The 21,124-nt window shown below is 39.1% G+C and overlaps 2 protein-coding genes across 2 annotated transcripts; both read right to left on the bottom strand.

Annotated features, from left to right (window-relative positions):
• Positions 1–645: 645 nt before the first annotated feature.
• Positions 646–4,979, bottom strand: elovl7a (ELOVL fatty acid elongase 7a). Its single transcript, XM_053325299.1, has 8 exons — positions 4,946–4,979; positions 2,792–2,881; positions 2,481–2,671; positions 1,848–1,928; positions 1,660–1,716; positions 1,412–1,517; positions 1,160–1,296; positions 646–1,074 (listed from the first exon to the last, which is right to left on the bottom strand). Exons 2-8 carry the CDS (start codon positions 2,853–2,855, stop codon positions 826–828), a joined length of 885 nt encoding a protein of 294 aa, XP_053181274.1. The 5' UTR covers positions 2,856–2,881; positions 4,946–4,979; the 3' UTR covers positions 646–825.
• A 1,180-nt stretch (positions 4,980–6,159) lies between these two features.
• On the bottom strand, positions 6,160–20,981 carry ercc8 (excision repair cross-complementation group 8). Its single transcript, XM_053325298.1, has 12 exons — positions 20,632–20,981; positions 19,373–19,468; positions 18,670–18,771; positions 17,982–18,105; positions 14,883–14,964; positions 13,835–13,903; positions 13,617–13,683; positions 12,874–12,977; positions 11,984–12,108; positions 8,843–9,040; positions 7,206–7,301; positions 6,160–6,662 (listed from the first exon to the last, which is right to left on the bottom strand). The coding sequence occupies exons 1-12, from the start codon at positions 20,706–20,708 to the stop codon at positions 6,597–6,599; spliced, it is 1,206 nt and encodes a 401-aa protein (XP_053181273.1). The 5' UTR covers positions 20,709–20,981; the 3' UTR covers positions 6,160–6,596.
• Positions 20,982–21,124: the final 143 nt, after the last annotated feature.

Here is a 21,124-nt window from a genome sequence, read left to right as displayed (position 1 = left end):
TCTGGATGGTTTGTGAGTAACTGTGGTTCTATAATAGTGTTATTTAGTGAGGAACTAGTAAAACTGCAGCTTAAGCTCTGGAGCCTACAAGAACCACAGTGGCCCATTGGACTTTCTCTCTGGTATCTGTCACACCGCTACATCATAGGAGAATTATAAAGTCAGGAGAATGGATTATTGCCATTATACAGCTAGCTCTTTAAATTCTGTACCATCAGCATTTGCGACTCAAGTCATAGAGAGTGGGCATGCGTATGTGATCAAAAGAAAACCACAAATAACCACCCTATTCTGCATGCATGTGGCAATTTAACAGTGACCTCAACAGGACGTGTGTAGCCTAAACAACCATTTTAAGAACTGACTCAGAACAGTCAATAGCAGTTAAGGTCTAGTGAAATAAACAACCCTTATTTTTCAGTGTGCAACTTAAAACAAAAAACAAAAAAACTGTACAGCTGAGGGTTCTGCAGTCAAACCACAGATGAAACCATATATGTGGTCGTGTGAATAAGTGAGCTGATTTCTAACAGACTTTAGATACTGTAGTGGAAACAGGGATATCTGGACAGTTAGATTTTAGGCTTTATCTTCAGTGTAAACAAAAAAATTAAAAAGAAAAACCCCTTCAGCTCGGGGGTCAATAAACCTCTTAAATATAGCTTTGGTCATAATTTAAAGATTGTCTTTCGCAGTTGCAAGTAGAAAAGTAATCAAAAAAAATATGTCCAAAACAAACTGGGGTTGATTCTCAAAACTACCACAGTGGTTCTCTTACGTAAATGAGGTCAACCCCAAACCCTCCTTGATGAGCCAAGTCCCTCGTCACTCGTCTTTGTCATGACTGGCATTTCCATTCATCACACCGTTGGAGTGGTGTGCCCATGTCTGAGCCTGCAGTACTTTGGGCAACCTCTTGCCTTTGGTGTAGGCGTGGTACCAGAAGTTGAGGAAGAGGAACAGGAAAATCAGGCCATACAGGCCGATGATGTAGATGAAGACAGGGAACTGGTAGGGGCAGTCCTTCATGAAGAAATACTGGGAGATGTGGGTGGTCACCATAACAAATTGGATCTGGGGAGCAAGGAAAAGACAGGTTAGCGTAATTTTCCATGTACAGTATCTATCCACACACAGCAGTCTTTTGTACTTAACATACCAGCTGAATGGTAGTGAGGTATTTCTTCCACCACAGGTACTTTTGGTAGCTGGGGCCCAAGGCAGTCAGGCCGTAGTACGAGTACATGATGACATGGACAATACAGTTAAGCAGGGCATGGAATGTCCCCAGACCACCTGAAAGTACAAAATGTATAAAGTGCATCAAAAAACAGAGATAAATTCATAGCACATCATGGAAAATATTGCTTGTACATTGACAAAAAAAAAAAAAAAGGGAAAGAAATTCTACCTGGAGCAAACCGAACACCAAACCACCAGGTGAAGGGCATGATTGAGTGATGGTAGACATGAAGAAATGTCACCTGGCTGTTCTTCTTCCTCAAGACAAAGAAAATCTGAAAAAAGGTTAACATAAGAACATGCTTCAGATTCTATAGATGCTGAAATTTAACAACTGACAGAAAGATAACATGAGACTAGTCCAATAAATGAGGAAATATATTTAACTCAGTGTGTACCACTGATTGTATTACTTACTGTGTCCAACATTTCAATAAACTTTGAGAAGTAGTAAAGCCAGCATACTGCTGCCATCTAGGGGAGACAATACATGACATTTAATTACTGGCTCAAACACATCCAGATCTTAAACTTTATATACACTGTCAAATTTAAAATATAATGTAATACAGTAGGCCAGCTAAATGTGTATAGGAGTGCCTTACCCTCAGGGCTTGTGGTGAATCTGAGAAGTCAACCAGGTCGCAGCTAAAAGAGTATCCTGTTCCCCATCCAGACATAACATACTAAGAAGAAACAGTGCAGAACAGTTAACAAATGAGTTCTTCCAGACAGTTTGGAAAGGACAATGTATGTCAAGTCACCAGTCAGTCCTAATTGCATTTTTTAAATCCATGTAGAAATGTTGCCGTTTTTAAAATAATGTTTGACTACAATGCACATCCTAATGCCACACAGTGAGCCCGGAATATTTCACACTGAGTCTCTTTCTTTGACTGTAAAAGAAAACATCCTCTGTCATGTCAATTTACTAGAATACATGCAGGACACAGGACAAAGTCATGTTGAAAGTTATGTAGTTATGTGGAGTCATTTGCAGAAAAGGAAGTAACACCTGCTGGTCTGGTTTAGCCTCAGATCAATAGTTCAAGTATGAAGTCTTTCAAAACTCTGTACATGAACAAGGGTATTTCGCAAGACTGCTTACGGCATGCCATGGCTCTTTTCTTAATGTGCTCTACAAAGAAATACTCATGTTCACTTCACTCTGTAGTATGCATTGCTGTGTTAAAGTTCATGTCAACTCTGCATTACTGAAGTAAAAGATCATCACCCACCTCATAGGACATGTAGAGTGACAGAGCCACCACGCTGAAGTTGTAGACTATGAGAACTCCTTTGAGGTCGAAGGCTTTGCGGTTCTCCATTATCCGAGGCCCGAGTGACGTCACAAAGTAAATGTATGCCAGTATGATGATTGTTTGGGGGACAGGGGAGGACATGAGAAACCAGTTCTCCGTCCGTGAGTCTGTAACAGAAGCATTTGATATGTTTGTTTAGCTCAATGAGCATGACCATGTAAACTAGTTTAACAACAAAAAAAATAGCCATCTTCATTCCTCATGTTTTAGTGGGCAAAAGGACTCACCTGCTCTTTGTAAGATCTCATCATAAATGAGTGCTACTGAGGACTTTAGGTTATCGAATTCCATTTTCAGACAAGATGCTTGCAATTCACCTAAAAATACCAAAAAGGAAAAAGAAGGTTCAGAAGTCAGTTTGGAGCAGATAAGAGTTCACTTGCACTTTCACAATAAGCCCTACACAGATTCATAGTCACTGGGATTACCAAAAAAGGTCTTGGTATACTTGGTAGGTTAAATATTTATGAACATTTCTGTAAACAAAGTAATGAAAACATTGCATTTAAGTTATTTTTTTTGGTATCAATATTAGTAGTTCTTTAACTTTCATCGTGAACTCCAACAGGAAGTCTCTACGAAACAACTGTTGCGCAAGTCGTAAAAAAAATTACTTGTGCCATTAACCGAAACAGGCTTCACACTTTCATTTTCTCCACATGCAACCAATTCATCTGACCTGATATGTTGAATTAAGTACAGTTACAGGCAGAATAGTATTTGTAGTTACTATTGACAACACAGTAGGGTGGCTGAAAGACTAGATTGTATGTAGGGGAAAGAAAAAAAAAGCCATTCAGTTATTCTCTGCTACTCTGCTCCAAGTTTCTGAGGCAGACAAAGCAAAGGGTGTGTGAGGAGTACAATGAGAGGCTGTCTCTTCATTCTCAGAGAAAGATCCAACAGTGTGAGAGGCAAACATTTGCAAATGGGACAGATGCATGTAAGCATGGTTAAAAATACTTTGTTGCCCTATTATCATGTTTAAAAGGACTCACGTGCCATGACACCTTAACTCTTATCAGGCCTGTTTCATGATACAAAACATGAGTAGAGTTTGGCTTTAAAATGTTATCAATGGAAACCGCTTTGCTAAAGTGACAACAGTGAATGGGCACATTACCACTCTCTGGCAAACTACTGTGACAACTCCAAGGGATGCTGACAAGAAGGTTCAATAGTTGGTTGTTTAAGATTAATTCCCACAATGTAATGTCAAAAAAGTCACTGGGCTTAAACTGGACATTTTCAGATTACATTAAAAAAAGGGGAAGAAACTGTGATCATCCAATCAAGCTATACATTTCTATGGAGGTTGTGGACTGTAACGGAGTTTCAGAGTCGTTGTTGCCCCAGTGAGGCAAAGGTCCTGGCTGACTGGCCCAACTGGTTTATGAAATGTACTAGTAGTACGGGAACTGTGCCAAGTGAAAAGTCTCATGTCACTTTGCTAAGATTTTAATTTAACCATGGGTCTTGTTCATTCTAAAATCTTCTGTTATGTAATTGTTATTTTGAAGTTAAATATTAAAATTAAAAACAATAAATCAACCACCTTCACATGTCTGCCAGGTGTATGTTGAACATAACCCTACATGACAGGTTTTCAAGGTGTGTCTACCTTGAAACAGGAACTTAAGTAGTGCCCAGATAGGTTATTGGGAAAAAAAAAAAAAAAAAAAAAAAAGGCATGGCTGTCTGAAGTCTGCACTAATCAAAGCATGGCAAGCCTTAACATGTCAATTATCGTTATGGTCATGTAAAAACTGCTACTCCCATATGGCATCATGTCTGATATGTTCCCTCCCAATGTTTAATTGAGACGATTGGACACTAAATTTCACCAGTGATTTTTTTTTTTGGTCCTACTATCCATCCTAATCCGGTAACAATCAAAGTAAATCATTAACCAAGGCAGACTAGTGGAGGACAAAGATACTGAACACGGCTTTAATTTATAACAGGGCCTATCCTGACACATAAAAAGTTACTTAGCCTATTCGAAAGAAAAAGTGCAATATATGTTGTGGTCACGTTCTCGCTTTTGAGAGCAAATTCACAAGTGATATTTAGTAACGCCATACAAGGCATTGAAATGAAGGATTCAGTTATTTTTTCCACATTCAAGCCAGTGTCGTTGTTATCCTCAACATGTCACTGAGTTGATGAGGAACAGGTGATGCAATTGATGAAAACCACGTCCAACTGCTACTGTCCAACTCACAATGACAGGAAATGCTTTAATAATCACAGGCACGCTTTCGAGTCCACACATACACACCCCAGTATTCTCACATTTTGTCTCGATAATCTTCGTTGCAAATTTGGATGTCTCGTCGCAAATTATGAGAAAGTATAAATAAAAAAGTCAAATATCTGACCTTTAGTGTCTCTACCGCCGATAGTCAATGAAAATCCTTGTTGGCTCAGCAAATTGTATCCAAACTCTCGAACTGCTCACCTGGTGCTCCCTCACAGGTGTGCCTCCGCTCGGCTCACGGGCTGATGGGGCTCGAGCTCGACGCTCATTTAGGCAGTGACCGGAGGGCGGAGCCTTGACGCCAGACAGGCCTTCACCTTCACCGATTGGCGGATTTGTTGTCCAACGCTCAACATTCATTCTTGAGTGATGCCTCATCGAAAATTTGAGATTTTATAACAGAACAGCACATCTACTCAGACGTCATTAATTATTGGTTTCAGTGCAGGAAAAAAAGACAATAACAGCTTTACTACTAATGCTGTTTTTTTCCCATAACCTCTCAAAATCCAGTACGATTACAGAAACTTCATATTACATGTATTATGATAAAAGATAAAAACACATTTTTAAAAGCCGTTCAAGATACTAATTTGGAAAAAAAGGGAACTGACTTCAGGTAAATTATGACTAAAGAAACAATATCCTTGATAGAGACTACAACCTCCCTTAATGCCTTTAAATCATATTTTCACTTTTTCAAAGTGATTCAATTTGACAGTAACCCAATCATAGGAATCACATTAAAATAATTCTGGTATATTTCTTAAGATAAACGCAGTTATATGAAGCACCTGAGGTCCCAAAGGATAATATATTTTTTATCTAGTGTGATCAAGTCACAGAAACATATCATCTTCAGGGACCTGTGGGCCTCAGTGCTCTCATGTCTATTGTTTGTTTTGTTTTTTTGTTCAATGTGAAACCTCATTTGGGTTCTGGGTGTTGGTAACATGGTGAAAGTGAAAATGTAAAACAGGGAGGGGGGTGGGGGGGTTTCAGTGTCACTCCTCGTTTCAGCAAGAACTGACAACAGAGTTTATGAAGAAATGTAAATTTTCACAGGAATGACAACAAGACTATGTGTGTTTTTGAATGTCAGGTTACTCCCATGTGAGGATTATAGGTATTGTCTTGTCCACTATATACTGGAAGACTGATACAGCACTTCTTTAAACACCTAAAGCTATCTCTCTCTTTCTCTCTTCCCACAACCCTACAATTCACCCTTAACCAAAGCATTACATACATACTCAACGTAATGATGTCAGCATCCTAACAGATGTGTGAACGCTACTTTAAGACAGAAAATATGTATTGTACTCAAAATCTGTAAACAGTCAACAAGGTATAATTTGTACAAATAATGGCAGATGTCACACATGATTAAAGTGAATTACTGTACATACAGAACTGTTTTTTAACAGGTTAACAGAAATGAGTGACATTAAACTTCATCTGCATACCAAGAGTCATACAGATATTCTTTTCTAAAACAACTGCAAAAAACAACAAAACACAAGATAAAATGTACAAACATATGACACTGTGCATGTTTTTAAAGGAAGACACAATTATTTACACATCTCAGTTGAACTTTAAGGCCTCAGTCTTTGTCTGAAATGATAACCCAGGGGAAATTTCCCTAAACCCAGAATTATCTTGAATGGAGTTCCTGAACTTGTCGGTTAAATTTTGAAGGATGTGTTCTCATTTGCATTTGGTCAAGACATCTGCATGTCCACTTTATCCACACATGCAAATCACCAGCATTAGTCTTCATCGCTGCTCCATGCGTCCTGGAAAGCAGGGTTCACTGTAGACTGACCAGTAGCACCCTGTAAGAGGTCAAAATATAAAGCTCAATATTGAGTCTAAAATAAAATATTCCTTTTCTTTAAATAAACCCGCTACAAAACCATACCCACAAATCACAACCATATACAGATTAATAACATATAGGAAAAAAACTGATGATTACTCATGACTGCTGTTTCTGGGTTAATACACGTTCATCTGATAAATATGAACACTTGTGAAACTGGATGGACGGGTAAGAGATGTGGCCATTAGTAACTTAAAATGTGGGGCATGGAAGAGCTGAGTGGCAGTGACTGAGTGAGTTTTCCTGTGTGTGTAAGCGCTACACTATGTGCTCAGTAACAGTGAAGTGTCATTATTTAAATTCCTTAAATGAGTCATTGCTTATCTATTATCTAATTTCTGTCAACAAGACAAAATGTTAAAGTATATTGATTAAGTGTTATGTGTCATTAAATCAATCTTGTTGTGGGCCTTGGAACACATTAAAAACATGTTATAGAGTTATATCTGTTAATATTCTGTACCCCTAACTGGTTTCCTGTTATTAGGGCTAGTACCTTATTTTCACGATTTGACTCTTCTTCAACATCTGCAGCACGAAGAACAGGAACCCATGCCAGGATGTTACAGTCTTTACCTCCACTATATAGCTCCTGCATAGAGAAAAACAAGAACATCACAGCTCTGACACTTTACTTCACAAACCACCACAGGAAATAAAAGAGCTGATGCTGCAGCGTAACCTTCACTTTAAAACGCTTCCAAACAATGACATCAACACCAGGGGAAAACAAGCGTGAACAAGCATGATCAGGATCAAGAGTGAAGTAAATAATAAGCTCAAAACTGTCAACGCAACAAGTGAACTTGTGCGTCAGATTCTCGGGGCTGTGGGACTAATCAGAGTCTTTACATCAAAAAGATGTTAAAACCCTTTTTGAAGAGTAGGTATCCTTTTTCTGGATCTGCATTCATGTCCGTTACACATACAAAATGTGTAACCACAAGATACTGAAAAATGCATATGTTGGACATCCTCTACATTTATGTAGACATACAGTTACTTAGGAATTTAAGTGTTTCTCCACACCAGATGAAGACAGAAAACTACCAAATTATCATATTGGTAGACACTTGAGTAGAAATACATGACTGAAGGTATAAAAGAAGCATATTAAACAAACATGGAAGAACTGTGATGGCTTCATATAGTCAGTTTTGCTTATCCTGCAAGTACACTGATATAATTACATGTTTACGTCAGGTTGAATAATATATATAAGTATATAATAAGGTGTTAGTCAGACTTTACCGTTATGTCAGTATTTGTCTAATTGTGGAATTGGTAACAAAACAAAGCTAAATGGTCTTAAAAAAATGTGTAGAGCTAGCATGTAATAATAATCTTACAAATATCATGGTATTGGTATTATGTAATTATAGCAGCAGCCTCCTAAAATCAATATGTTCATTCTTACCAATTAACCCTCTGCTGGATCAGGTAAACGTGTCAAATGTATGCTCTGTAATCAGCTACATTTTAAACCTCAAAAGCTTAATTCGGGTACTTTTGATGTAAAACATTAGAGACTACCAAGTTGAGAATACAAAATGACTGGTTTTGTTAACTTTGACTATTACTAACTGATTTTAAACAGTGAGCACAGAGAAACTTTCCTCCTTTTGTAGATGATTGTGAAAACAGCCTTATGTCATACATCATTCTGCACAGTGAAGTTCAAACATCTAAGTGAAGCAACGATAAGCAAAACACTTTTTTTATTGGAGGGGGACTTTAAGTGTGTATATTGCCTATGTATACATGATTCTGTTAGCAACAGATACAGAGTAAGAGCACTAAGTGGTGGCACACACAATGACACCTGTATTTGCATTTATAGTAGTTCACTATAGCTCAGGAAATGTTGACTTCACCATGATATCAATGTGGAGGATGTGACTCATTTCAGGCTGCCATGGTGATTGCAAATTTCTAATAGCACTTACTGCAGTGACAACACTTACAGTTGAAGAGATAAGAAAGAGACAGCAGAAAGATAGAAGCTGACCTCAATTCTGAAAGAATACAGGCGGCCAACTAGATCTTATAGGCAGAACAAACAGAAATGCATAGATGGAAATACAAACAAAGGTAGTAGTGCAGATAGATGGGTTTGTCTTTGGCGTGTCTCACCTGGTAGTCTGGGTGAAACTCGCAGCAGTCCACATTGTTGTAGTGACCCCTGAGCATAGTGACCAGCTCTCCAGTGTGGAGGGCATACACAGCTACTGAGCTGCCGCATGGCACAAACACAAACTCTGGGCTGCAGCCACGTGACACTGTGAACTGCAGTCTTTTACGACTCTCGTTGCAGACCTTCCCATAATTCACCTACGGGCAAACAGTGAAGGCATGTTTATAGGTCTAAACATAAATGTCTTATTACTCTTAACAAGGCAACATGGTCTTGTGGATGAATGTGATACTTTTTCATTTAATACCAAGTTCTGGGAATGATGTAAAGCAGACAGTGTACCAACTCATTTTGTTGTGGTACACTAAATAGCACACCATATCATTCTAATAAAGCAATAGCTTATCACAATAGGTGTTGCTAAGCTTAGAAACCATTTTCAAATCAAATATGATTACTATACAGAACTATACACAAAGCTAAACTTACAGAGACGGCAAACGTCCTTGTGTGCTCAGTTAAGAACTGGTACCTTATCACTGACAGTTGAGACTGGCAGATATAGAGGTCTGCCTGAAGAACAACTTAGATGTGTTTTTTGTGATCTTGGTGTAGTTGAGGATGAATTTCATCTTTCATTTCATTGCCCTTTGTACAGTGACTAGGTGAAATGTTTGTTTGAAAAGATCAAATTAAAAAATCCTATTTATTTTGGTTGTGAGAAGTTGATATATTGAATTGGCTCTTTAAGATGGATATTTTCGGTTTAGCAAGATTTATAGGAGAGGCTTGGCTGCTGAGAGAACTCTGTATCCATCTCAACAGGACATTGCTGCCATGTAAACTAAATGTTGTCAAGTAGCTACCCTGGTTGTTATTAGTTAGTGTCTTGTAAGCCCATATGGGCTGGGCACCTGGAGGTGCAGACACACAAATCTATCTATCTACCTATCCACTTTTCCATCTATCCATCCATCCATCCATTTAGGACTTCTACAGTAGAAAAAAGGGAAATTAAAGTAACTGTAGCAACCTAAAGTGGTTGAAAAACGATTTCCAAACGATTTAAAAGAATGACAATTTCAAAATTCACTTCAGACTTGTTAAGACTTTTCACAGACTTGCAGACTTATGATACACAAGTGTTTTGCAATTTACCTCCCACCTCTGAAACGGGTTTGAATTGTGCAACAGGTTTTTTTATATCTCCTAACTCTCACAGTTTCTATAGACTAACTCTGGTCTAGTTTCTGAGCCTTTGAGAAAAGATTATCTATCTTTTAAATCACTAGTTGTCTTGTGCAACAGCCCAATGATGGGAACAAATGCCAACCATAGCAACCACAGCTCAAGGCAGCAGAGCAGGAAATTGGAACAGGAGACCATACTAACACCGGGCTTTACACTTTCCCTAGACTTAAGAGTGAGGATATGTTTCTGTGGTGTAGAGTTGTACACTGGGTTGGATATACAAATGTTACATTTTTATATGGATCAAAGGCTCTAAAGTAAGTTAATGCTATGATGTCATTATTTTCTCAAGCGAAAATAGTCCGATGGTGGATTGCTCACTCTGTTTTGAAGAGCCTGTAAGAGTATTGTAATGGGAATTCTTATTATTCATCTTGTCTGTCATCTTTAGTGAACATCATTGAACTTTGGCGCACAGGTGGTCGAGTGGTTAGAGCGCATGCCACATATGCAGCTGACCCCGGTTCAAATCCCAGCCAGAGGTCCTTTGCTGCATGTCACACCCCCCCTCTCTCCCATGTCTCCTGTCTGTCTACTGCTTAATAAAGGTGTCTATGCCGAAAAAAACCAAAAAAAAAACCATCATTGAACTTTGACTGAACAGTACCAAAAGTGGGAGTTGGTCCTTACGTGTCAGGTCCCCCGCTTCTCTACCCTCTTTGACAGGGAGGTTTGAGGTTTTTTGGAGTCCCAGACTCCAGCTGTATACAGACTTAACCTGCAGCGCTGAGTCCCAAACGCCGGCTCACGGGTGATCCTGCCGACAACGCCAACTGTTCTGGCAATATTTATTTATCAAGAAGCACAAAGCCGGTACGTTGTCTTTCTCTAGTTTACTCAGTCGTCTGCAGACGGACTTCTAGACGTCTCAAGCGTGAGATGGCACAGCGAGCCCGGAGCAGAGGAAACAGTCAGTTTATATACATTATCACAGAAAGGATGACCTTGTTCTATCATCAGAACAATGTCAGCACAAAAGGCACGTCATAACGTGTGTACAATCAGGACAATAGTTAATCAGTAGATTATAACATACATGATGTTCAGTCAAAGTTCAATGATGTTCACTAAATCAGCATTTCATGTAACATAAGAGTGTCATGGTCAGCAGATTATGACACACACACATACACCTAATCATATAACATAATTACTCATTTGATCAGACAAGATGAATAATAAGAATTCCCATTACAGTATCAATGTAAACAAGGCTTCCCAATTTGTTTACCAGTGGCTGATTGCTGGTTAGGGGTGTGTGATTGTTGACCAAAAGGTCTTCCTGTTTCACATTTTTACATACTAATACCACCAATTCACCATTCCAAGCAGTTCCTCCTTAAGTACTTATAGTAAACATCTTCTATGTGCCCCTGAAAACTGAACATTAAAACTGCCTTTTATGGTAACCGCAGTCCCAGTACATTAATACAATACAATACATTAAACGGTACATCAAAACAATAGATCATTAATAGTGTGATAGTGTTGTCTGTAACAACATCAAGTGTAAACATATACACATAAGCACATGTTGAATTTGTCAAAAAACAAACTTTTTAAATGAAGCAAAAACCTTTCTAATACACAGATAGATCCCGAATCAGTGATCAGTAGTAATATGTAATTGAAAACCAGTGTGAAAAAGAGCACTGAGATCCAGGATAGAGAGCTGGACAGAATCTATAGTTCATACAGCAATCACTGATGACCCTTCCAACAACAGATTCTGTCTAAAAAGCACTAACCTTAACCTTAACATAACCCTAATCTTGACTTTAAACTAAGCCATCTCCCTAAAATTAATGATTTACGTTAAGGGGTCTTGCTTTTTGTTTGTTTTGTTGATTTACGTCCCCACAACATAAGAAGTACCTGGTCCACCTTACCAGTGTGTTTTCCCCCGTGGCACTATTCCATAGTCGCATACGGTCATCAGTACCAGTAGTGAGGAGGTAGAGGCCATCACCAGTGAAGCACAGGCCATTCACTCGGCCATTATGGGCTGTATTTACTGGTTAGAGACAGGTAAGACATGGAACAGGGTAACAATGTATTTGACCATCATTTACCTCTTCTATCTTTGTCAAGATCCTACAATGAATATTATTTCTCCCTTATCACATCTTATACCTATCCATCAATGTCAAGCACTTAGTGTAGTATGTCCTCTTATGGAGGTTTAGATTTAATTGCAAAACAATTTCCTCAAGGCTTCCGCCCCCTTGGCTCGAACACAAACAGCACTTCAGGCAAATTGATACTGTATGTGCAGAATGTTGACCTCTTCCCTTGAGACACAAACTCAGATCTGTGTTAGCCTGAATAACTAAGTGGAAGAAGATGTTGCTGTCAGCCTGACTTTATTTTCTATTTTCTACTACCAATAGCTTTTAAATGCATTCCCTAAATATAAGGGCATTGTCAGGAAGATTCATTTTGTAGCTCTAAAAAGCAGCTTGATGTGTTCAGTTTGCTTTTTAAGATATTTGCATAGTTTCATAAATCTAGTTTCATATAATGTGGTGGCTAAATTGGCATCTTGATGTGGTTGTGGAAGTGTTTGACAGGACAATGCATGCCATCAACTTTCAGGCAAATTATTACCCTGCTATTCAAACATCAGGGGAAAATATTTTTTGTCCTGATTCCCTTAAATGTCTGTATGCCTGTTTTTTTATTTACTAAATAAATGCTAAAACATATACCAGTCATGACAACACATGGAAAATGAGAAACAAACACTGGCAAAGAAAGTAAAGGGGAGAGATATCTGTACCTGCTTCAGAGGAGGCTTTCGATTTGTCTCCATTGTGCTGGTCCAAAGTGAAGAGACTACCAGACGCCCGACGTACATCCCACACTTTCACCTTGCTGTCTGCACTTGGAGGGAAAATTAAATAATTATTTGTATGTTTTATTCTATCCTGGTTATTTTATGATGGCACAGTCCTGTAAAGTAGCAAAAGTAAGCTACCAGTTCCATCATCTCACTAAGTATAATACAGGGACTTACAGGCACAACACATGCTCAGACTGATGAGGTCATATACATCAGTGTGTGCGCACACACACTAGTGTTTGTCAGTTTTCTGTTGGGATTCAACATGCTGCTCCATAATACAATATCATACAAACTTCTCTGTGTGCCTCTCTGTGCCAGTTGTTTTCAAAATCACTTAGAGTCCAAAGGGAGAGCAGCACAGTGATCCCAATGGGTTAATTAGAGGGTCTAATGTAGCATAAAACAGGTGGGGACTGTATCTACCATATGCTATACTGACAGGACTACTAGAGTGCCACAGTGAAAATATACTAAAGATGTGGTGCCATTATCCTTGACTCAGGGTTGTGATAGTGGCCAGATGGCCAGAAACTGAGATGACAAAAACTGCTGGGATACAACATGGTAGGGACTGTCCTGTGCCTAGCATTATTCTTTGATGAGGCGCTGAGGGCAAACTACATGATGTTTTCAAAGACTGAAGCTCCACAGAAATAATGGCAGTTAACAATGCCTACCTGGCAGTGGCCAAGATGTACTCATATCTGGGTGACCATCGCACAGACAAGACCTCTGCTCTGTGACCTGAAGCAGGAACAAAGTTATTGTTTGTCTCAAAAGTGTGAGCAATGGTGCATACGTGTGTGTGTGTGTGTGTGTGTGTGTGTGTGTGTGTGTGTGTCTGTGTGAAATATAATAAGAAAAGTAGGTGTATGTGTGTTTGTGGTACACTAACCCTGAAGCACTTGAATCCGTGAACCAGACTTCAGGTCACATAGCTGGACTTTAGGGTTTTTGGTGCCAACTGAAAACACAGAGATAAAGACATTTAAAAGAGGAGTAACAAGGCTATCATTATTGGTATATGGTTGATAAACCCATTCACTTATACAGTTTAAAAGGTATTCATGCCTACATATCATTATTGTCACATTTTTAAATATCTTGATAAACGTGTGAATTAAATCTTCAGAGTAACAGAGAGTATAAGGGAGAGGTACTTCAGGAAGGTAAAAACTGGAGTCCCAGGTTCTAACAGATAAGGTGTGGTAAATATGAAAACCTGCTGATACTAACTTCTGATAAACATGAGCCAACACACCCAGCATGTATACATGAGAGAAGGACATGTTTGCTGGGAAAATTTACCGTAACAAAAAAAAAAAAAAAAAAAAAAAAAAAGATTACAGCACAAATTATGCCAAATTAATGAGCCACTGTGACTTTTTAGGAATAGACCTTTCTAGAAAAAATAGAAGACTGGGTATGTCGCAACCAGTTTGACAAACATCTTTAACACCACTGAGAGAGAAAGACACATTCACGTAAAAAAGATAGACAATGTATTTGTCTCTGGCTTAAAAACAGGTGTGTCAAAGTGAGAGTCTGTATGTGACAGAGAGACATCTATGAGCACATACTCACCAGGTATGAGTAACCTGTTGGTCCTGCTTGGTGAGGCAGCACCTAGATTTCTACAATGTTTTTCCAGAGAAATCTGTTTCTGAGACTGACTGAAAGTGTAACCAGCTACTGACCAAAGTCTGTCCCCTTCAGGCACATGTCACTTTATAACCTGGGACTAAAAACTGGCGTAGAAAGTATGGGCAGTGTCTTTGGTGTGCTGGGGTGAAGTACGCAGTACTTTGCTCGGAGAAACAGACAGGATAACTCGGGGTCCAAATTTTTTATAGTACATACTAGGAGAAATACTGGCAGGTACTATTTCTGATTTGTTCTGCATCACTGAGATCAGTAAAAACTGTGACTGGATTCACACACACCTGCAATGAGACCATGCTTCCTGGCGATGGGAGACAGGTGGTGGTTGTAGACATTGCCCTCAAAGTCAAAAACTTCAGCGGGCTGAAGAATCAGAGAGAGAGAGAGAAAGAGAAAGAGAGAGAGCGATAGAGAGAGAGGGAGAGAGAGCGATAGAGAGAGAGAGGGGGGGGGTCAAACAGCTGCAGTCAAGATTAAACTAGAGTTGAAATGCATGTATGTGTATGTATCCTGAATGAAAAACTAATTCTATGATAAAATATACAGCCATGACCTTAAATGGCCTCAAATTTTGGCTGTGAAATAAATTCAGCACATTGCAGCAAAGGAGTCCAGAGAATGAATTAGGTAAAAACAAAAGTCTGTGGAGAGGGAGGGCACAGCAGCTGAGAGCTCAGAAGGCAGCTCACCCGAGCTGCAGTGGCAGTTACAATGCAAATTCTTCAGCAAATATAAAAAGCCTCTCTGTTCCCCATCTGTCACTGAGTGCCAGCACCGGCGTGGACTCAGCCAATGAGAACACACACACACACAGAGGAGGCTCTGTTTGCATGAAAATACCCCACATACACATACACAAACAATATGTGCACAACAATGCAAAGCACACACTAATGTGCAAAAACACAACCACAATTAAATAATTTAATAGGTATGAGTGCCTGTGTTTGTGTAAGACAGACAGACAGAAACACAGAGTAAAACAAATGAAAGGTCGGAGGGTTTTTTTCTGTCCCTTCCCTGACCTTTTGAGGTAACCGTGATGCCAGTGTAACTCTAGCACAGCACAGAGCCTGCCATATGGGACTATGTGGCATAGAAAGGTAGAAAGCATGAAGCAGAAAATAAGAAAGACAGTGGGAGAGATAGTGAAAGGACTAAAAACAGAGAACCGGAAGGTGGAACTATAAAAATGTCAGCTATTTACTGACTAAACAAACCAATATGCACTGAATCAACAATTAGAAACATTTGTATTTAACAAAATAACCCTAATTACACACTGTACACAGGGAAATTAATTGTTCAGGTATGCCCCACAAACTGGTATGTTAATGTACATCACATTTAACATGTAGTAACCTGGGGCCTCATGTACAAAGGGTGCCTATGCACAAAAACGTGGCGTACGTTCTTTTTCACGGCAAAGTTCAGATGTATCAGGAGTGAAATGACCGTGGAAATGTGCGGTACCTCACGCCAACTTCATGGCTGGCGTACGCACGTTTCTACGGCTGTTGATCCTTTGGCGACACTTAGAGGTGATGCTGGGAAACTGTTATAATAAATAAATGTGAAAACAATTAGTCCTCAGACTGAGTGATGTGCACATCAGAGACACATGAACAATTAACACATCCACGTAAGTGGATATAAAAGCATATGCAAAGTGGTGCAGTAAATACCATTAACAACAATGGCTGCTTTAGCAGTATTAGAAGACATTGTAAATGGTGCAACACGAAGAGAGCGTGTGTTTAGAGACAGAGAGGATTTACTGGCACATGATGACAACTGGCTCATCAGACGCTTTAGGTTCCCGAGGGCAATCCTTCTGGAACTGTGCGCAGAGCTGCGGCCGGCCTTGGAGCGCGACACAGCGAGGCGCCATGTGCCACCCGTATCCATACAGGTGCTGACCACACTAGGGTTCCTAGCAACCAGGGCATTCCATAGGGGGCTGGCTGACCGATCGGGACTGTGCTAGTCGACCCTGAGCCGAGCCGAGCCATGCCATCCGTGTGGGACGAGTTATCCGCATGTCAGCCAGGTATATCAAATTCCCATACAATGCAGCTGAACAGGTCAACATTAAAGCGCAATTTGCAGCGAGAGCCGGTTTTCCTAATGTAATTGGAGCTATCAACTGCACACACATTGCTATAAAAACGCCATCATATGATGAATTTGTATATGTCAACAGGAAACATTTTCATTCGATCAATGTACAGATCATATGTGATGCACAAATGCAATTAACCAACATTGTGGCGAAGTGGCCTGGTTCAACGCACGATTAATACATTCTGAATAACAGCATGGTTGGGAACAGACTACAAGCTGGCACTGTGCGCTATGGGTGGCTTCTTGTTGAGTAAATCATTTATTCGTTTAATTGTCCTAATATTAATCCCTGTGATGCGCATTGAGCATGTGCGCCCCCAAATACTATCCCGTCTTCACAGCATCATTACTAGTCAGTGGTTAAAGTTAGTGACTTGCTGGTTAAACTACAGCTTCAGATCTTTCTAACAAGCCCCTGATTGTCTCTGTGTACAAAGTACTCATGTTAATAACCCTGTGTGTAAAGTGTGAAATCTTTGCGTAAAGTGTGAAATGTCTTAATCAGCCTCACCTTTTCCCCTGCGCACTTCTGCATTAATTTGCAACAATAGTGTGTGATCCTTGGGGGTAATCAGAGTCACCCACATGTGCTCCCACCACCCCTGAGAGAGCAGTGTCACCCACGATTGCGGCGACTCTCTGTTCAAACGGGGTGGGCCCCTCTTCTCTTGTCCCCCTGCCTGTTTTGGCCACACTTTGGCGGTGGGCAACCGTCCTCCGCTTCACATCCACCTTGATGTCGGATCACTTCTTTTTCAATTCAGCCTGTGTACGCTTTTCTGACGCCACAGCATTGACAGCCTCACACACACTCTCCCACTCACTCCTCTTGCGTTTATTGTTTATGCCAGAGAGCAGCGTGCCAAAGAGTACATTTTGCGCGCCTCCACATCAGTGAGTAGCGTCTCCAATTCACTTTCTGTGAAGTTCTTCTTTTTTCCCCGTCTTACACATTCTTTTGTTTTAATTTTCTGATGGTGCAGAGAGGGGAATATCAGGTGCAGGGCCCTTTTGAATATGATTTGCGTATTTAAATGGGGGCGTGGACAGGGAGGGGTCGGGTGTGCGCTAAATTCCACGTTGATTGGGATGTACAAAGGAAATGTGCTTGGATTCATGCGTACGCACAGATTCATACATCTGGATGTTTTTGTGCGTACTACGCTTTCTGGATTTGAGCATACGCCATGTTTCATTAGGAAATCCACGGGTGTCTTTGTACATGAGGCCCCTGGTCTGTAGGTGACATTACTTACCTTCAGTGTCTCAGTGTCCCAGACCTTCATGGTCTTGTCAAAGGAACTGGAGACAAACATGCCTGTGTCGTAAGGATACCACTGGACTGTCTCTACACTGAATTTGTGGACATATCGGCTAGACCTAAAATAAAAACAAATTAAATGTCACCAAAGTAATATACTATACAACCTATCAATACCTGCTCAGCTTTCCACTAATATGATCAAAATATAAAAATACAAAACTGTAAGAGCATATTAAAGTAGTGTTACATGTAAGAATCCAGTATGTGCTGTGCATTGACTGCAAGGCTATAGACTAGACACACTGCAAACCTTAATGCTACATTCCCACATAGCCTCGATAAGCCACACTGGTGCATACATGCATAACAAATGGTGCATGGAGCAACAGGAAATAAACTCTGATAAGACTGTCTAGACTGAAGATAAAGATTAAATACGTATTATGTATACTGCATGGTCATAAAATAACATGAACGGAAACAGACTTAATACGATTTTTCTGTTCACAATGCACTGTCATTAACAGAATATACATGTGGAGCTATTTAAAGAAAAGCAAATCTGATTCAGATCATTTATATGCACTTTTAAAAGCCTGAAAGACATGGTTTGTTACTGTGAGATCTAAAAGTGATGCTGCCCTCCAGTGGACAAAATGAGTAAAAGGCGTAGCATTTACCTGCCCACTGTGCAAACTGCCTTACAGGTGTACTGCAGTTTTCCACTGAAGTTCTCCAGGTCATAGATGACGATCACGCCATCTGCACCTCCAGACAACATGCTAAAAAACGCAAAGGGTTGATTTCACACTTTCTCTTACACAGCTTACAAAAGTACCAAACAATGACTACCAATCATTGTTAAGGTAAACTGTTCATAGGGAGGTTTGGAATATTGTTTCTGGAAAAAAAACAAAAAAAACTGCTGTTGTGGTTTCTAAAGAGCTCAAATTTAAATCCCATTCACCTGGGAACTGAATTCTTCAATACAGAAATCTCAAAACCTTAATAGGTACAAGTAAGTACAAGTACAAGTAATTTGTGTTTTTTGTGATTTTGTTGAGTTGCAGAAATCAGCTGCATTTACATTTAGTCAATTTAATGTAGGACAGAGACGTGCTGGGTATCAAACTATGTTGTCAGGAATATTACAACTGCCAAGAACCATCAGCACCAAATGCTTGATCAGATTAGTGTTCCTGTTTACTTATTTTTGGATAAAATATTTCCTGATTTAAACTGAAGTACTCATTTGGCTGTTGATATATTAAAGATTTTAAGAATTAGAAATCACAGCAGCTGTTTGGCAAAATTAATTCAGAGGAAACAGTAATATAGTAATTGTTAAAACAGTAAAAGTAAATTGGGACTAAGCAAACTCACTATCTGCCCTCTACTGCTTCAATGTCAATGGTGTTGATGCCATTTCCATGGATTCTGTCCACATCTCTGTCGGGATTCAACTTCAGACAAAGGACCCTTTAAAAATACAGAAAGAGAAAGAGCTATGTATTACTAAATACACCATTATTACATTAATGTCTTTAAAGAGACAATTTAAAAAAAATAAGATGATAGAAAAGACACAGCAAAGGAAAGCAGATTATAAAATACTGAAAATGGGACAAATAATAACAATTATTAGACTAATCAGTTCAATGTCAAATTCACTAATGAAAATGTTGATATATGGATTGTCACAAATATAATTTGTGAAATGTAATCAAGTGAAATCAACAAATATTGGTCTGTCTATATTTTTATTCTATAAGATTGTAAATGTAATATATTTGGATTATGGCTATTTGTCAATTAAATTAGCAATCTGTATATATAGAACAATCATGGATTAACAGAGTAGATATTCAAGATGAACATGTGAATCATAATTGCATTACCAGATGTGCAGAATTATGTATGTAGACTTTGGATGTGTGAGTGTTTTATATTATATTACTGCATCATCCAGTATGCATATAACCAAGCAATGCAGAGGATGTACATATTTATAAATGTACTTAAGTTATTATACTAAAATAAACTCAACTACTTCTGTATAACACACTGTAACACACGTAGGTTAACTACATCATTTTTGTATATTTAACGTCAGTAGGTTTTCCTCGCTGTAATTATTCTTCCTATTCATACTGACTCAAATGTGTTTTCAATGTAAGTGATGGTGGCCAAAATTCACAGTGTGTCCACACAGTCATTTTGGGTAAAAAATGCATTTAAAAGTTTATCTGAAACTTGAATGAGGGTTCAGTAGTCTGGGTTAATCATATCAAGTTAGGGTACCTGACTATTGTTATAATAAAAACTGGTTGTAAAGAGATTTAAGTTAATGTTTCGTTATGAGTTCAGAATTAGTATTAGTAGTATTTATTGTGAATTTTAATGTAAGTTGCTGTAGCTGTAAATAGCTGCATTATTACTCTTTTAAATAGAATCTAATATGCAAATATTTTCATTTTACAAGTTGAACTGCTTCACCTATAAAGTCCATTTTCGTTATATGTGAACTGGAGGCTTCAAGTTTCCACATGACACTTGTCTGAGTTCAGAATTAGTATTAGTAGTATGTATTATCTTTTTTAATTTAAGTTGCTGTAGCTGTAAATAACTGCATTATTACTCACCTTCTCGTTGCCTCTGCACGTCTTAGTCGCAGAGGGTCATCCAGACCTGCTTGTCTCGCTGTCAAAAACCCCAACATTGTTTCAGAAGAGAAGAAACTGCCTTAAATTTTAAGTATTAGAGGAAGAATAGCTCATTCAATAGCTAACATTGGCTAACCTAGCTCAACTACTGGCATGCTATCTATAATGAAGTACGAGTTTAAACCAAATAGAAACTTTGCTCATCCAATAAAGCATGATAGTGTATCTTGAGCGGCGTAATAGCAAAACGCGCTATTTAAATGCCACTAGGATACTATTTTCGGGTATTTTTTTGCATATTTTACATTCAATTCAACTAGCATCGCAGTAGTTCAGGCACAATAGGACGCCATATTGAAACATGACGTCCTTTCAATAACAGATGCGGTGATTGGCTAGTCATGTAGCGCCAGCCAATCACAAAGCAGGTTATAAATTATTCCCTCAACCCTTCAACACTTACATAAACACC

The sequence above is a fragment of the Scomber japonicus genome, chromosome 9 (genome assembly GCF_027409825.1).
Source record: "Scomber japonicus isolate fScoJap1 chromosome 9, fScoJap1.pri, whole genome shotgun sequence".
Lineage (NCBI taxonomy): Eukaryota > Metazoa > Chordata > Actinopteri > Scombriformes > Scombridae > Scomber > Scomber japonicus.
The sequence above is the reverse complement of the archived record's forward strand: the minus strand, read 5'-3'. Positions and strand labels throughout refer to the sequence as shown.

Coding starts and splice junctions, on each gene's coding strand:
- elovl7a (XM_053325299.1), bottom strand. CDS start 2,855: ATGGAATTCGATAACCTAAAGTCCTCAGTAGCACTCATTTATGATGAG. Junction 1,929..2,480: donor CACTCTACATGTCCTATGAG/GTGGGTGATGAT, acceptor GTTTCTTCTTAG/TATGTTATGTCTGGATGGGG. Junction 1,297..1,411: donor TGGTGTTCGGTTTGCTCCAG/GTAGAATTTCTT, acceptor TTGTACTTTCAG/GTGGTCTGGGGACATTCCAT.
- ercc8 (XM_053325298.1), bottom strand. CDS start 20,708: ATGTTGGGGTTTTTGACAGCGAGACAAGCAGGTCTGGATGACCCTCTG. Junction 12,978..13,616: donor TACATCTTGGCCACTGCCAG/GTAGGCATTGTT, acceptor TTTCCCTCCAAG/TGCAGACAGCAAGGTGAAAG. Junction 6,663..7,205: donor AGTCAAATCGTGAAAATAAG/GTACTAGCCCTA, acceptor GACCTCTTACAG/GGTGCTACTGGTCAGTCTAC.